We start from the raw sequence: 17,908 nt of genomic DNA on the forward strand, positions 1-17,908 counted from the left end.
TTGTGAGAGCAACAAATCAACGATGAGAAATGTTTAGACTGATCGGCTGCGTGGAGGCTCTTGTTAATCCCGACGGCGGCAGTGTGGTGGCAGCCCACGACAAATATTCGGTCCTTATGTGTTCCGAACTATGATTAAAGTGCTCACAGTCCATTTATACCGATTGTGTTCTGAATGAATATTTAGGCCCAATGCAGCATGACTGCTTCCGTTCGTGTAAATCGCTATACGAGAAAAAAGTCGCGTGATAATTTGGGTGAACCATTCTTGAGATGAAAGGCTGCGTGCATCCTAACGGAGAACTCCAGTTGTTGAATTGTCAAGAATTACCGTATACTCGAGAATAAGCAGTTTTTGAGCGCGTAGCTGAAAGCATTTCATGCTTGATATAATACTCGTATCACGGATCGCGGAGGCCAAAATAGCTAGTGCGCGTGGATACAGATGTTCTGTGGCGCTGCTTACTCTGTAGATGGAAACGCTCACCTAATTACAGAGCTGCTACTTACACACCAATTACAGAGCTCGTAATTATGACTAGTCCACGCTCCAAGAAATGTCACATTATTTCGCGTAATGCGCGGTTTACGTACACTGGATACCTTCACCCATTTCGAGGTACAAAACTCGCGTTCTACTGCTGAGCACGAGGTCGTGGGTTCGATCACCGTCGAGCAGGCCACATTTTGACGGAGCGCAATGCAATAAACGCTCGAGCACAGTGCTTTTTACGTTCGTATGCCTCACGTAGTCAAAATTTAATCCGGGCGTTAAACACCATAAATCTTACTTCCGCGAAGTGAAAAGGAGATGTGCGGAGAACAATTAAACTGTCCTTTCTTTTACATTTAATTGTTAGGAGCAGAGTACGAGACAACTTAAACGTTGGCGCAAAGGTTGACCTAAACCAATACACTATATACAGAAACGGATATAGCTTAAAGTATGAATAAGTTGAGAGAGGCTGATGGCGACTACCGAATATTCTAGTGCACTATGATAGCGACAGAGAGAATGCGATTGGTGTCTAAAACATGGCGTCCGTGACGTGATTCTGGCTTCGCAATCATTTCCGGTGCGTGGAGCCAGAAAAAGCATAGCCTTCGAGATGTGCCCCTGTTACTCAGAAGCACTTGTCGCTGAAACATCGATTCGGAGCGCGTGCTCAAGACAACATTGCGTCATGTTTAAAGCCATAAAGCCCCGAGTTCTATATCGAGTAAAAATTGCAGCATTCCTCATTAGTGTTATCACAGTGCGTCTTGAGTGAGACATGCATATTCGCATGTGTTTGTTGTGCGCTGTTTGAAGTGTAGGTGTTTATGAATTGATTCTTCCTACGTTCTTTTTCTTTCTTTTTTTTTGCATGAATGCGATGTGTAGATTGTGCATTTTGTGTTGTCTGTTAGGACGACCAGAACCACTAGGCACCCGAGCCATCTGCGTATATAAGTATATATAAGCGAACGTGATTACTATGTGACTGTGGATAATAAAATAGAACACTGCACTTTAGGTATCGTGTATAAGACGTGTTGTTGTATACGTGCCAGTTCCTGCAGTCGAATTAGAAAGAGCTACATTTCTTTTTTCTTGGTAGCTACTGATATATGTATGCATCTAAGATGGAAACCTTGGTGTGAGCTTGATAAGTATATACTCTTAAACAACGCAGCGTTCAAAAATTATTTCTACGCTCGTGCGGCTTTTTATGTACAGTGATTAGAGCATAAGTATGGCGCCCAATACATGACCCGCTTTTTTTTTTCTGCTCAGCAGTTGGAGTGATAACAATGTGTGCAGTTAAATATGTGCATGTGTGCAGCTATAAACCTCACCGTTTAAAATCGGGGCGGAAAAGTGGAGCATGTAGCGCTCAGTATACGAGGTCTAACACTCGTGTCATGAATGAACTGTATACAGCGCGACGTGGATCTTACGTGGTGGTATCTGCGAATGACGGATTTACCTACAAACAGAAACTATAGAAGTTTCTCAACTATTGCGCGTCATCCTGTCCATCACATTGCCACCAACTGCAAACGCCGCGTTCAAACAGTGCGTGTATCGGCGCATATTGCCTGCCGGGATGGCGCCCTGATCGCTATTCAGCGTGACCTGTCACGCTGAATAGCGTTCGCTGGAACCGTGTTCGCTGGAACCGCAATTTCACAACAGTTGCTGCTTTATGACGTCACGCTGCGTTTTACAGATGCGTGCGCGTGCTTAGAAAACAAATAAGCGCGATGAATTTAGCCACTGCTCTTTCATATATACTATAGGGAACCCAAGCTCAATTTTGGGCGCGACGCTCGCGCGGCTGAGCTATGCGTTACTGGGGGCAGACGCTGGCCGCGGAGGCGGTTTGTCGCCGGATTTGCCAGCGGCGGCGGCAAGGACAGGTGCGCGCATGCACTCCTCATTCGGCCCAGAGCACTGCTAGTCAGCAGTAGTTACATTGTGACGCATCACGGATGCAATCCGAGAGCTATGCGCGTGCGCGGAAGAGGGGGTGGCAGTGCTGTGGCCGTGGATGCCCCCAGTTGCGATAAGAACAGTGGCGCCGCTCGACGTTGCTTTGGAAGCTTATAGCAGAACGGCACAGTGAACGTGACGTGCTTCGTGGATTCAATAGATCACGGCTGCTCGCTGTCCAAATGCAAGTGTCAAAACGCAGTTATCGCGCTCTCGGATTTGAGCGCGACTCTAAGTACAACTGTGTTTTACAGTGAAATCGTGGCAGTTAAGCGCGCGGCGCTAGGTTCACAGTGTTATAATCTACACATGCAGTCCTCCAATGCAGCGCATGCGGATCAGTACAAGGCGATACTGTCTCAGAACAGTGTCACAGCGATACGTGCAGTTAGCTTTGCTTGTTCTTGAACTGCTTTCCGAAGTCCTGCAGCGCCTTGTCGACGTAGCTGACCATCTTGATGACGTTCTCCTGGCTCAGTAGGGGCGAATCCGCGCCGACCCACTTGCGTCCGGCTGCCGAGGCGGCCGGGTAGAGTCCACCGGGCACGCCGGCTCCGAAACCTCCGCCTCCGAACCCTCCGGCGAGTCCCGTGGTGAAGAGCAGCCCGAATATTGGGATGATGATGACGAACAGGCCGAGCACAAGGAGGATGGGCAGCAGCAGCGTCAGTCCCGAGCCGCCAACGCCAGCGACGCCGAAGCGGGCCTTGTTGTCCACGTCGTGCAAATAGTACGTGCCCGACCGCTCGGCCTTGAGCTGCTGGTGCGTGGTCGACGGAGGCTGCTGGTGCGAGTTGTGGTGCAGCAGCTGCTGCTCGTGGTCCTGTTGCGACGAGTCTGAGCCGTGGTCGCATAGGGCACCTTTTAGTCCCAGCGCCAGCAGACCGCATAACAGAAAGAACGACCGCCGGCCACGGGACATGTCCTGCAAACGCGAGCATGCGTCCACCAGTTCATGCCATCTCTCTATACTATATATACTGCCTTCCGCAATGACGCAGCAAACTTTCGATTTGGCATCTCTCAAAGCGTACAGTTTGAATGATAGCGCAAGCAAGGGCGACCCGGCAAACAAACAATAGAGAGCTTTAGTGCCGGGGCCCCAAAGCAGCTTGCGGCGTAAGCCCTTGCGTTCTTTTGTATTCTCCTTGGGTGCGGCTGGAAGTACAAAGGAACGCGAGGGTGTGCGTACGCAAGCGGCTTGGAGTCCACGGCAAACACGTGCCAGGATGCTCCTGGAAGATGGCGTCATAGAGGAGGAGCAGAGATTAATGTTGGAGGCGCCTTGAGACACCGCAATCAACCCTATAATGAGCTATAGACGTGCTGCGCCATGCGCTAGACATGCTGCTAGTTGCGGGTCGTCGCCTATGCGCTTGCGTCAGCAGATAAGATGATGCTTACTGTCCTTACATATTAAAGCTTATCACATTTTAGTTCATTACAGATTAAGCAAATACGTAAACCGTGCAGCAGTACGTCGCCGCGTTTCATGTACGTATCAGGACATCTACCCGAATTATACGTTACGTCTTGGCTATGCCCAAATTCTCTTTGTTCCGTGCTGAATAAAAGCTTGACAGCACCTACAAGGCAACTACTTTTTTTATATAGCGGCCGTGGCACTTCGCTTGCTTAAGTCTGCGAAGCGATGAGTTCCCTTTCCGTCTCCTCAAGGTCTTTAAAGGGAACGACTGCGTGTTTCGTTATTGCATAAACCTTAGGCATCATGGGTTGACAATACCGGAAACGATTTGCTTCATGTATCCTCCGACTGTCTATAGTTATTTGTACATAGACACGGAATATGAGAACACGGAACAATGCGCACACGCTACTCACTTTCGTTGTCGGTGTTGTGTGGACGACGGTACACCTCTTGCTTATCACACCCGTTACACCAGGACTGAGTGGCCCGCGCGAGAGCCTGCACGTAACGAGCTTTCTTCTTCCAGTGACAAGTCCTCACGGCGAGAGAAACAGCGGTGGACAGAGCCGAAGGGATGCGGAGTCCAGTCCTTTATAGGCTCCCCAGCGTCATTCAATTCTGGGCGCGCGACCTGGATGGCCAGCGAAAGGTGACACGACGCCGTCGCACGCTCCGCCAGCTGCGTCCCGAAGAAAGCTGTGTCTCCTCCCGCGGCGTGCGCTCCGGGTGCGTCCGCGTATAATGAGAGCCACGCGTGGACGGCGATTCTGCACCGGCTGACAGGAGGCGAGCACGCCGAGCAGAACGAGAGAACAACCGGCCGAAGGTGCCGTGAGGAGGTGCTTGATGAGAGGCACGCGCGCAACGCGATGCTAGCCAAACGGCTGCGGCGCTTGAGGACGCCTCCGAAACGAAGCAAGATAATGACTAGGTGTCATGCTCGCCTCCGCTGACGCTGAGGGTGACGACAACTGTGTGATATGTGATAAATACGGGGTATACATACAGGAAGACGCATTGTATGTACCTATGCAAAAGGCGTACGCCGTGAGCAGGCCCGTAGCCAGGAATTTTTTTCGGGGGGGGGGGGCGGCATTTGCTGAAAACCTTGACGTTTTGAGAAACAGACCTATTTTTATCCTTTATTTTTGGTAAAAACCCCTACTTCACCAAAATTTCGGGGGGGGGGGGGGAGCCTAGGGGCGGGGCGGGCCCCTAGGCTCCCCCCTCCCCCCTGGCTACGGGCCTGGCCGTGAGTAGTAAGGGCGAAAAATGGGTAACGATATATGATCTTCGACGACGACGTAATATGATATATGATCTTTTGACGACGTAAGAAAGTAATGACATTCATTATTAAAAATGCATATATGCGCATTTCTCTCGTATTCATAATGTCATATATGATCCCGCCGGATTATTCATAATAATCCGTGTGCTATATTATATATATATATATATATATATATATATATATATATATATATGATTCCACGGCTGCTCATCCTCAATAAAAGCAGGAAAATCCCGATCGAGAAAGGAGTCCGTCAAGGAGACACAATCCCTTCACTGCTATTCACTGCTTAGAAGTATTTAAACAACTAGATTGAGAAGAAATGCGAATAAAGATTCACGGAGAATATGTTAGCAATTTTCGGTTCGCGGACGACATCGTACTGTTCAGCAATGATGGCGACGAATTTCGAAAAAAATGATTGAAGAATTAAACAGAGAAAGCCTCGAAGTTGGGTTGAAAGAGAATATGCAGAATACAAAGATAATGCTAAGTGGTGTGGCGAAATAACGAGATTTCGTGACAGACAGCGAACCTTTGAATCAGTGGAAGAGTATGTCTATCTAGTCCAACTCTTAACAGGGGAGCCCACTGATGCGAAGGAAACCCACCGAAGAATAAGGATGGGCGGGTGCGCATACGACAGGCATTCTCTAATCTTGACCACGTAATTTACCATTGTCACTAAAGTGGAAAGTGTAGTACAACCATTGTCATAGGCGTGCGCACGAAAGGCGGGTATGCGCCACAGGTGATTGACAGGAACAGGTGATTGACCCAGAAACGGCGAAAACAGACATTGGTAATTTAAATGCGTGAGCGTTAAGAAAAACCGGCATCGGCAGCGTTGACCCGACGAATGCAAAGATTGGAATCGAACCCAAGCATTGTGCGTGGCCGTCAGGTATTCTACCACAGAGCCACGCCAGGTATAGGAACTGCTTTGGAAAAACACTCTATGCAGACGTAATATCGGTGCAACGTCAATTGCGGTTGTGGTGCTGGCTATCTAATTTTATAACAAATCAATAAACGCCACATATGTATTCCTACAATGCAGGCATCATGCCAGGCTAACGTCATTTGTGGTACCAGTATTGGCTGCACGTTTATAGCGGTTCAATAAACATTACATTGGTATTCCTATGATTCAGCAAGCAAAATTCAAGCCTCCCTCGACCCCGGAGGAGTACGCTAACGAAAGTTACGTATGGTGTTCACATCATCGCACCGTAAAGTGCACTTTCTGACGTATGTGCTCTAACGTGAGTGCTCACGTTACGTCAGACGTTACCCTTTCAACGATAGTGTAGTCAATGTGCCTGGTAAGCCCATGATGTGCACACAGCTACTACACTTACAAAAGCACGTCGATCCACCTCGTAACGCTTAGCTCAAAGCCAAAAAAATGCAGCATAGAACTACTTGCTGACTGCTTCGCATAATACCGATTCCCACAAGACGTGGGATCTGCCGAATTTTTTTCTGTGAAAGTTTCCTCGGCACGCCACTTCGATGGACGATACAGAAACACGATCTCAGAGATCACTAACAGCTGAAAATTTGAAGCGTCATCGCGCAAAAATAAATCCTCTCACGGGCGACAAGCTGTTGGGTTGTAGTTGACACAACTATAGAAGGAAATTTAGGGCGCCAAGTAAGACACGGAACTTGAATTTTAGTGGCGACGGCAGGTTATACAATATGTGGCACACATGAAGGTGAATAAACCTGAGGGTTTGCAAGTGTTGGGTGACGTTCGAGCACCTGAGGAGCTCGCTGAAGTACAGAAAAACGGTTCAAAATTTAGTGTTCCACGAAAGATCCCAGCGAACGAATTCCTTCCCCTCTACAGACGTCGTGACCAACAGCTCGAAAACTGAAGACCGGAAAAGATGCCTTACGGATGGGCGGACAGCTTGACAAGGACGGCTCCGAAATGCAGTTGTGCCTACCCTGTGGAGGAAACAGTTTCATACGAGCTAGCGTACAATCTGCGCTTGTCAGTGGCAGATAAAGAAGAGGGAATTGTGATGACAGCACGACTCTTCGACTAAGCAAAACGGCTACAGAAACTGTGCGGGGGAACTTCAGGGGTGCGCACTTGCTGTGGCCTCCAATTTAATGCAAAAGCTGAGTTTGTTGTTTTGTGAAACGAAAGCTAGCGAACGCCGCCATTTACTGCAGGTAACTTTTACGCGTATAACCAGCGATACCGTTATGCTTCGTCGTCAGTAAAAGAAAGAAAAAAAAAAAAACGGAAAGCGATTTGCTGACGCTTGTATTGAGGACCTGTTCCTTGAACTCGGTTGGCATAACAGCGTAAAAACGCTCCTGTCCTTGAAGGCAATCGTTCTGTTGGGTTAGGCTTTCTCGATCGACGTCGCACAGCTGTTCCTTAACCGGAAAGACTGTGCGGTCGTGCAAAAAAAAAAAAAAAAAAGTGAAAAGAAAGAGAAAGAAAGGAGGGGAGCTTGTGGGGGAGTGTCCCTCCAGAACAACGCTAAGATTTCGGTGGAAAGTTAATTGCACCTGGAACATTTCATTTCGGGGCTACGTTCATTTCCCCCTGAAGTTAGCTGGTTTTGCAGCAGAAATGTATATGCATCGAGTCTTGCTTGGCTTCCGCTATGTACTACAGTATGTTCCTTGCCAACTTTGACTGCAACCGAGATACCACTTTTCGTATAAGGATAATGCTTTCCGATTTTTCAAGTATGTTTATGATTTTAAACGTGGGTTTCGGTTGGGTGTACGAGATCTGTAACCCCCTGTATGACATCAACCACTCTGCTGTTCTCGCGGCGTTTATCGAAGCAGCTGTCGGCACAGCTGCGCTCGGTACATGTGTCATAACGGGGAGGCATCTTTCACCGCGTATTTGGTCACGACCTTGATCAGCCGAAAACATTCAAGTACGATTCGTACTTCAGCATGCACCGTCCGCTACTTGCCGCGTTGGAGACTGGCGCGGCAGGTCAAGCAACATCAGCAACAGCTTTGAAGAATCGGAAATGATGGAGATCGAATATAAAGTAATAAAATAAGAAGTGAACAATCGTATGTAAATAAAGAGTGAATACACTGGAATAATGTGAAAGTAAAAGTGATAACACATAGTATAAAACGTGCGTAAAGTGCGTATAAATGGGTTACCTAGTGTACCGCCGAAATGCTATTCGCATTGGCAATGATAACTGACACCAGTCAATTTGTGTCGTAATATTGTAGCTGTGTAGGGAAAGAAGCAAGGCAAGGCTTATATGGTTTGTGTTAACGGCGTTTTACGCACTCTTTTTAAGAGACGGTGTAAGTTTTGCTTCAACGAGCTTGTTGCACTATGTTCTATAGATTAACTGCTACTGATGGTCAGAACAGAAGATCGTGCGCTGCATCTGACAACTAGGCGAACGACTGCACAGTTAATTGTGTTTTAGATTTCGCACACGCGTTGCGTATTCCGTACTGATCTTGTACCATCTTACTCTCTCTGTTCATTATCCTCCCCTTCTCCACTCTCCCAGCGCAGGGTAACGAACAGGTTATGTGGATGTGGTTAACTCCCCTGCCATTGCATTTATTCTTTCTTTATACATTTATGCTATGGTGGAGTAACAACTAGCCCAAACCTTCACTATAATATTATGGTACTCCAACATGGCGGCTTTGATGACGTCAAAGCAGCATGATCGCGTGGCGGTTAACCTGCTTCAATGTGATAACGACACTACTGGAACATTTTTGGCATATGTGCATGAACAAAAAAAACCTGCATGCACTATGCTGATAACGTTTACGTGACATCACAAACTTCGCATCCCATATGTTGCCCCTCCGAAAAGCTCGGAGGACGCTTGAGCTTCGCTTTCAGGAGTAGAACGCCCCGTGCATCGCTTTCTCAATCGGTAGCCTAGCTTCGCTTATCGGTGCACACCCCAAACCGTGCCGCAAGGAAACGATCGTCTGTGTAACATTGGCCGTTTAAAGCTATCCTAAAATGCCTACCGCAGGTACAGTTGCGAAGTGCTCACTATACGCCATAATTATTCCTTTTGCGAATCGGCGAAGTAACCACGCGTTCGTGAGGTGCCACGCGCACCTGCGCACTTTGTTGATGCTGTTGCTGACAATGATGGTTAATTATGCCTGAGCGCTTTGCAATGGGTGGGCCTTTAGAACACCCACTGGTTGCGAAATTCACATGTTTTGACGCCTGTTGCGATTCTACGCTTCTGCCACTCAATATTACACGCGTTATAGGACTCCTCCCACTACATGACATTTCTATAGCGTTCTTTTTTTTCTTTTTGAAGCAGCTTCATGCAATGACGTGGTTCCGTGGTAGGACACCTGCTTGCCACGCAGAAGGCCCGGGTTTCACTCTCACTCGAACCGATGATTTTTATAATTTATTTTATTTGATCTATCTCGATTTTTCGCTCACAACCAACGACGCCGCCGCCGACACCGGACTTTCTGCGAAACGAGCTCTTTAACGCTACCGCGTTAATATGGCAGTTTCAATGGCACCAGTGCAAGCAAGACGCCGCGCTTTTACCTTCTTCGAATTCGCCGGGCGACATTCAGCCCTCCTGTGTCAAAAGTTGGGTGTGTACGGCTCATCGAGAACGAGAGCGCGGCCGCGGCTTGTCACGGTTGGCGGAACAGGCCTCGATTGCGCGGCCGAGTTGGCCAGCGCGGCTGGACGACGAGAGCTCGGGCAGTATGCACGCGTGACCCCGTGTCCCGACGGGGGCGACCCTGAAAACAATGGGCAGACGCGCGTTCCCGCTTCAAGGGCGTCAGGAGTCGGGATCGCAGAGGCCGCGACGCACTCTTTGTATACATATATATAGGCGCACACAGGGCGCGGCATTTATGTACGTTAAGAATTTCTTTGTTATGAAAGTGCACGTGTTCACAGATCGGAAAAGTCATCCATAAGTCGGCTCTCTCAGACTCACTCAGATCGACCCGTGATTTTGAGTCTAAGTCCGACTGAGCAAATATTCGTTTGACTGAACGAGTGGCGTAGGCAAAAACTCTTTTCAGGGGGGGGGGGTAGCTGTCAATCACCCTTGCATGTTTGTGCGTGTGTTTGCGTGCGTGTATATATACACATTCAAAACTGAAAAAATTGGGGGGTATGGGCGCACTGAAAATATTCAGGCGCCGTAGTTGTCCGCCGCCGCCGGTGTCCTTAACCGCTATCGCACAAAATAAGAAACAAATAAAACGAAATAAGAAAACAATATGCGGGATGGAACAGGTTTCAAACCTGGGTCCTCCGCATGGGAGCCCAGTATTCTACCACAGAGCCATGCCGGTGCTTGAAACTACTTTGCAAAAAGACCCTATACAGGCTTCATGTCGGGAAGGAACCACATTAACATATGTAATATAGCGTGGTAGAAGAGTAAAATAATTACGCGTCACACGACGCGAATTCTGTAACCAGGCGTCACACAATGCGAATTGCGCAACGAGTGGGTCGTTGAATGCTTCCAACCCATTCCAAATGGCTCTGCCATAATTCTTCATCGTCATCAGGCAGAGCATCAACAAAAGTGCACATAATATCTTATACAGGTGTTTAGCGGATACCACAGTTCTCCGCAGAATTACGAAAAATGGCATATTGCATGATTCCCTAATTCACAAAAACTATGATTTATAGCGTAGTGGGTGCCTCGCAAGTGTACTTGTATTCGTATACCCAAGGAAGCCCATAAGGCCCCCATGAACCATTCGCGCAAGGCCTCAGTAAAGTTCTTTGCCTCTGTCTCTCTTTCTCACGTTGACATATTGCCGCACGTCTTATTTTTCATGAGTTGAAGCTTCACCCACAAAGCCTGCGGGCAACGCGCTGCGCAGGCCGCGCCGCGATGACGTAAGAAGCTTCGCGATTGTTTTAGAACGTTCCGTTAAGATTGCGCGCCGCACGCGAATGTTCCAGCTTAGTCGAGAGATAACGCCGCCACCAGCGATATCGCTGGAAAGTTTGATAGCGCCTGTATAAAAGCCGACGCGCTTGACCGCTTGTCAGTTGATCGACGGTCGACGCTCTGTTCGGCACTATCAGCGTATTGCTGTAGTTTGACTTTCCCGGCCACAAGTTCGGCCAAATAAAGAGTTTCATCTCTGACGTGCTGAGTGCTGCCTTCGTCGACGTCACGACCACGTGACAATATGTTATATAGCATGGTAGGAGAGTGAAATAACGACCAGACGTCACACAATGCGAATTACGTAACTAGTGGGTCGTTTAAAGCTTCCAACCCATTACAAAGGGCTCAGACACAATTCTTCATCGTCATCAGCTGCCGCATCAACAAAGTGTGCATAATGCCTTACAGATGTGTAGCAGATACCTCGCTTCGCCGCAGAATGAGGAATAATGGTGCAGTGGGTGCTTCCCAACTCCACAAAAACTATGATTTATGGCGTAGTGGGTACCTTGCAAGTGTACTTGTATTACAATATCCCCAAGCGAGTTTAGAACGGGCTCTAGAAATGCCGCTCTTCGAACTTTCGCTGTGACTGTGCTGCGCTTTCCGCGCAGGCCTGGCGTTTTTAATAGGGTGACCACCCGTCCCGCGACTCGCAAGACTGTGCCGCATTGAGGGCTATTGTCCCGCAAGAGATACAAAATTCAACCCCCATTTTGCGTCTGTATACACACACAGACACACATGGGTGTGCGCACGGGTGTGGCAGGGGAGGGGCTTCCGCCTCCCAGCCCCCTAATCATCTAAAGGGGGCGCCCATTCTGCCCCATACTCACTCGGGCTTTTCACGTCATTGTTTAATGCGCACGGTTATGGCTACCCATGTTATTTTAATTGCGATAGTAATTATATGGGCAGTCTCGGCTGGTTTTTGCCGTCGCCGGCGTCATGCACCGCATATGTATGTGTATATACATAAAAGTACCAAAGAAATATAACTCAGAAAAATGCTTCCGAAGCGCGGAATCGAACCAGCGACCTCTCGCTCCGCAGCGCGTGGCGCTAACCACTACGCCACAAAACGCAGAACCTTCAGGTAGCTAACGGCGAGAGATGGCGCGAAGAGCGCAACGGGCGCATTTAAAAGTCGTCGGCTCGCTCGCTCGCTTCTTCTAATATTTGCGCAGGGAGAACCTTGCCCTTCCGCTGTCTGCTCGCGCGGCAGTTGCTGCCGGGGGGGCAGATATGTTTCTGCAGCGTAGCAGCGTGTCCATCACGGGCCGCTTTTCTTGCTATCGCATTCATTGCTTCGCCCTTGCGGCGAAACTGACTTTTTTAGAATAACGGCGACCACGGACTCCTGATGTTTACTTCCCACCTTCACCCCAGAATACCGCGTACCGCAGGCATTTCTGAGAAGCACGTCATCGATTCATTTTCATTTTGCATCCATTGCAGAGCTCGTTTTCTTTCGCTGTAAGAGTATACTTTCCTTACGCCGTGGGCTCAACCAAGGGGGGGGGGGGGTCAAAAACTAGCCCCTCCCCCTTCCTAATGGAGAACCCTGGACACGCCTATGCACACAGAAACATACATAAATGGGTTCAGAACCCCCCTTACCCCCTCCCCCTCCTCCACAATTTCACGAAAAGAATTTCTGATCAACACTTCTTGCGCAAAATTTCTTAGACAACGGACGAAACAGACAGACGGGCGCACGTCCGTTGTCTAAGAAATTTTGAGCAAGAAGGGTTGATCATGGAGTACCAACTAGCTCGGACCCACACCTTGTAAGGAATTTCTGGCTGCCCTCCACATTTCATTAACCGCTTTACGAAAGCTTCGCTTCTCACATTCCAGCATGTCGGGTAGGGTACATTCGACGGGCACAACTTCTTTTCTTTATATAAGGCTTTCTCAGTTCCATGCACCTATATCAAGTGACCCGCTGCTCGTCGTGAAATAAGCGGGTTGTTTACAATGGAGTCCCTCGCACCGCTAACCGGTGCTTCATTATTCCGCATTTTCCTCGTGTCTATCCGGCTGCCAGCTTTCACTCAGCACTGCACACACCGCTCTTCCTGGTTTTCGTCCATCTCGACGTCGCCAAGCGCAGCGGGCCGTCACGCTTGCACACCCGGCTTTCGACACAAAAGCCCCCATTGTGAACTGGCATCCGCGACCAACTCGCGGTGCTCCCCAAAGAGGCGCTTCACTTTCTACGCAGTCATCACGCCAACAAAGACGCCGAAATGAAAGAGCGAAATAACGGTCACGAGGAGAGCGAATGGGTCCATCTGGGCTGCGTGCGAGGCGGGAACTACTACATGAATGATGCACGCTTGATATTCCAGAGTTACTCGCGGTCGCGGAGGCGACGGAATCCTGCTTATGAGGCTGAGACCCAAGTCGATCTCTCTCGACAACGCGGATTGAGCTTTTGACACTGCTACTTTAACGTGGTATGAGACGAACAGAGCTAAACCGAACTGCCGACAAAAGCATCCATGAAATGAGGTTAAACAACTTCGAAATACCAATTGATGTTATCGAATACATTTTTAAAGGCGAAAGCCTTAAGTGTCTCGTTCAGCGGCCCCTTGAGCGAAACACGGCAGCCGAGTGAAGTGGTAGAAAAACCCACGTGATACGTCACTGATGACGTTATTACATGGCATCGTCGCTTGGTCAAAGGTGCGCCAATCTCTGAGGTCGTGCTACACTATGCGAGGTGCAGAAACCTTCTAGTGGGGAGGAACAATGCAATTGAATGAGAACGTCAAGGTGATTGAATGCGTTTCTCTCAATGCGGCTCGTTATGTCGTGCAATAACTCTGATCTCGAATTTCTGCATTATGAAGTGTGCAGCGTGCGTTCACCTTCAAGGGTTACCGAGTGTAACATGTTGCCGACCATTCTTTTTAGATGTGAAGCATCTTATAGCGGAGTTCAATCCGGTGGTGGTTGTGCGGCGTGACCACCCCTACTGCGCATGCCCTCTCCACACACCTCCTCTCCCTCCCCTCCCCCTCTCCCCTTTCCACTCCCCCTCTGAAACGCGGGCTCTACATGCCGAAACGCTGCTTCGCATCGCCTCATGGTCCCCTTTAGCGGGAGATGGTGATTTTTTTCCTATCAAGAGTTTTCTCCTACATGGCTCCATACCAACGCGCGCGCACGCGTACGCACGCGACGCAATCAAGCACAAATTTCAAAACTGCTAGGCCGTAGAATAAATTTCTGAAAAAAATGTTTAACGCGCGCATATGTTATGTTTAATGCAGATGTTAAACACTGTGATGACAAAATACCTGTCGTACATTGCCCGTAGATGCCTTGAACAAAGTAGTCGTAAATGTAGCAATACTGAAACCGCGGCGGGAACTTTCATTTGGGTGAGTTGGTTCATTATTAGCACAAAGAAACGAATACGCCCGTCCGAAAAGATATTTCCGCCCGTAAGCTTGCCAGTATAATGCACGAAAATATCTGTATGTCGGCACGGGGCTAAACGGAGTGATTTCATAACCGACAACCTCCTCTGACGCCGCGGGACCCTCCCGACCAGCGCGCGGTGTCTCCTCGGTAGAATCAGCGCTCGCAGAAGACGCAACCAAAGCGATCCGACCTATAATAGCGCTTGCATATCACGTGATCATGGCCTATTTATCTCTTAATTTTTTTCGTTATGACGCGTGGCGTGACCTAAAAACTGTCATCACTATCAGCCAGCACGCGCTCTCTTCGTCTTTTGCTTCGCTCCAAGGACACGTGCGCCGATTCGTCCGGCGTGGTATGCAATAACTCTGATGGGCGAGAAAACGAGTAGAGAGAGAAAGAAATATATAGTAAGACAAATTCTTGGCGAAAAATATTTCTTCGCAACTTTGGGCCGTCCGGCAAGCCGAAGATGCCGCCCGGGTACAAGGACTTCAAGCCGTCACCTGACGCCATCATCATCGATGGAGGGTGGGACGGGACAGGGGTTAATCCCCTCTTCCCCCCGCCTCGCCCGGACCTTTAATAAAGTTTATTCATTCAATCATTCGCGAGGCGAGATTCGAACGCGCGTCCCCACGATCCGAAGGTGAGCGTCGTAACCACTCAGCTATCCAGGCACGCTAGAGGGTGAGGAGGAGGGAAAGGAGGAGATACGAGTACAGACAGATACAGAGAGAGAAAGAAAGGGAATACAAAAATATAGAAAGAGAAGCAAATAAACATAGAGAAAAGAAAGACAGGAAGACATAGGCACAAGAAAGACAGCAAAAGAAAAAAAGAGAGAGCAAGCATAAGAAAAAGAAGTGAGAGAGGGTAAAAGCATATCCAAGCCAGGACCAGCTATAGGTGTCCAGAGCTCTGCTGAGAGCCAGCCTTGCGCGACTTAGTGCAAGCTGCGCTATATTTTTTTTTATTGTCTAGGCTTCAAGATTGTCACGTGACGATCCCTCCTAGAGTTTCTTTCATCCGGCTTTATGCGCGTCATTTACCGGAAGCCACGTGGTCCGCTGAGTTTCGGAGACGCAGGAAACAAGTAAGCGTTGCGCACGTTCCAAGTTCACTTTGGAACATGAAATTAAAAAAAAAAAAGTCGAATCTTCACATGTGTAACTGACTGCGCACTTTGTTACCGCTGCCAACGCTCTGCCTTTTGGGCGAAACTGTGACGTCATAGAGCGCGGCTCCCAGGCGCCCGGCCTTCAGCGTCGTCCCTCGTTCTCGTGAACGATCTCCTGGCTCACGCGCCTCGAGTTACGCGACGCTCTTTAAAAAATAAAAGATAATAATATCTGGGGTTTTACGTGCCAAACCCACGATATGATAATGAGGCCCGCCGTAGTGGAAGGCTCCGAAAATTTTGACAATCTAGTGTTCTTTAACGTGCACTGACATCGTCTCCATCGAAACGTGACCGCCGTGGCCGGGATCGTACCCACGACTGTAACCATTGTACTACCGAGGTGGACTAAAATAAAAGATAAAAAAACATTCAAATAAATATAAAAAGATAGAGTAGTCTGTAACTGCACTTATAGTCGGATACAACTTTAGAAGGCAGGAGAGGCCCCGCCCAGACGACCGAAGCGCAGCAGCCGATCGCCTCCGCGACTAAAGAAATAGTTCCGCTCATGCACGGACCATGTTCTCTGAAGGCGGAGCCACCGGCCTTGACGTCAGTCCCGAGTGCGCGCCCATTGGTGCAGGCTTGTGTTTATCCGCCTTTGAGGAGGAAATGCCGCTGCCTTCTAAAATTGTATCCGACTATCAGGGGTGCAACAGCCGAAATAGGATTTGGAGCAATTTTCGGAGCAGCAAAATGTTGCTCTTGGAGCAAAAAAAATCCAAATTTGGAGCAGGTTACGAAAAAAAAAACCTGAATTTTTAGCACGAAATCCCAAATTTGGAGCAGTATAACAAAGAAGGCATACTTTTAGAAAAGAAAACAAAAATACGTACAAACCATTCAACATCAGCTAACTCGTGTACAGTGCATGTGAACACTGCTATTTCAATAAAAGCAGTGTGTTGAGCCACCCCACAGTGCGAACAATGACTAAGTCCATATTAGCATTTGCAGGGCCTGTGAAATAATTCGACAGGCACTGCAAATGCTAATGTGGACCTGCGAACCTGGCAACCTCGAAATTCGGGAGTTTCGTAAAGTAGGAGCAAGTGGGGGTGCCGAAAAAATAAAACAGGCGTACGTTCGTTGTCTATTTGTTTCTCACGGCCGCAGACACAGCAACTCCAAAAATGATTGCCAATATTTTTTTAGATGTCAGCGATCGTAGTAGGACTCGTAATTACACGTCGCATGCACGAATGAGTAATTAAGGAACAAAATGTGCTGTGTCCCTGACAGCTATTACTAATAGCTCCTTCTAAATCTCAATACCATTTCCCGCAGGACACCAGTGTACTGCGGCAGAAGTGGCTTAAAAAGCGTTCTGCACGCAATAAAACAAGCATGGGGAAACTTGAGAGCCACTGTCCTTCTTTATTGCGATAGCAATTATATGGACCCTCTCGACGGATTTTTGCCGTCATGTCCCGCATAAAGTCCAAATTGATAACATCCCCCCGCGCATAGTATGTTCTACCGTGGGTAAAAGCGCGCGAGCGCCGGTGACGAACGCGGCGCGCTGAAGCAGAGATCAAACGAGCCAGCCCATCTCCCTCGCTCGGGAGGCCTGCCGTCGAAGCAGAGAGGAAACGCCCCGCCCGTCTTTAACGAGCATGGGGGGGGGGGGGGGGCGGCTGTCGCTCGAGCAGCAACTTTGAACTCTGATTCTAAGGGCGCGGTCGCGATCGCTGGCGCGCGCGCTATCTCGGCAGCCATCAGCGGGCGGCTCGTATATCCTGCTACGTGCTGCGCTCTCAATGCGAAGACACTGTGCACAAAGAGCATCTTTCCCTGGAACGGCCGTATTCTGCTACACCAACGTTTTGTAGAGTTACGCGAGATCAAATACAAAAGTTTGCTGCCAGCCTCACTTCGTATAAGATTACAATTTGTTGGTATCGCATATATTGCTTCGTCCTTGCGGTGAAACTGACTTTTTTCTTTTCTTTTGCTCGGGGTTAGGGCTAGGGTCTGTGCGTCTGTGTTGGATGATGATGGTGCCCACACTGCAGATGACTAACGCAGCCTCCATTTCTCGCTAAAATTCTCGCAACTGAGAAAATTTTGAAGCTGGTCAGGCATTCTGGCGCAGCGTGGCGCAATTTCAACAAATTTCACGGTTTTGCAGGGGTGAGACA

At 48.7% G+C, this 17,908-nt stretch overlaps 1 protein-coding gene across 1 annotated transcript; it reads right to left on the reverse strand.

Annotated features, from left to right (window-relative positions):
* Positions 1-2,856: 2,856 nt before the first annotated feature.
* Positions 2,857-3,412, reverse strand: LOC119386110 (uncharacterized). Its single transcript, XM_037653456.2, has one exon. The coding sequence runs from the start codon at positions 3,395-3,397 to the stop codon at positions 2,864-2,866; it is 534 nt and encodes a 177-aa protein (XP_037509384.1). The 5' UTR covers positions 3,398-3,412; the 3' UTR covers positions 2,857-2,863.
* Between the last annotated feature and the right edge of the window lie 14,496 nt (positions 3,413-17,908).

Source organism: Rhipicephalus sanguineus, chromosome 3, assembly GCF_013339695.2.
Source record: "Rhipicephalus sanguineus isolate Rsan-2018 chromosome 3, BIME_Rsan_1.4, whole genome shotgun sequence".
Classification (NCBI taxonomy): Eukaryota; Metazoa; Arthropoda; class Arachnida; order Ixodida; family Ixodidae; genus Rhipicephalus; species Rhipicephalus sanguineus.

Coding starts and splice junctions, on each gene's coding strand:
- LOC119386110 (XM_037653456.2), bottom strand. CDS start 3,397: ATGTCCCGTGGCCGGCGGTCGTTCTTTCTGTTATGCGGTCTGCTGGCG.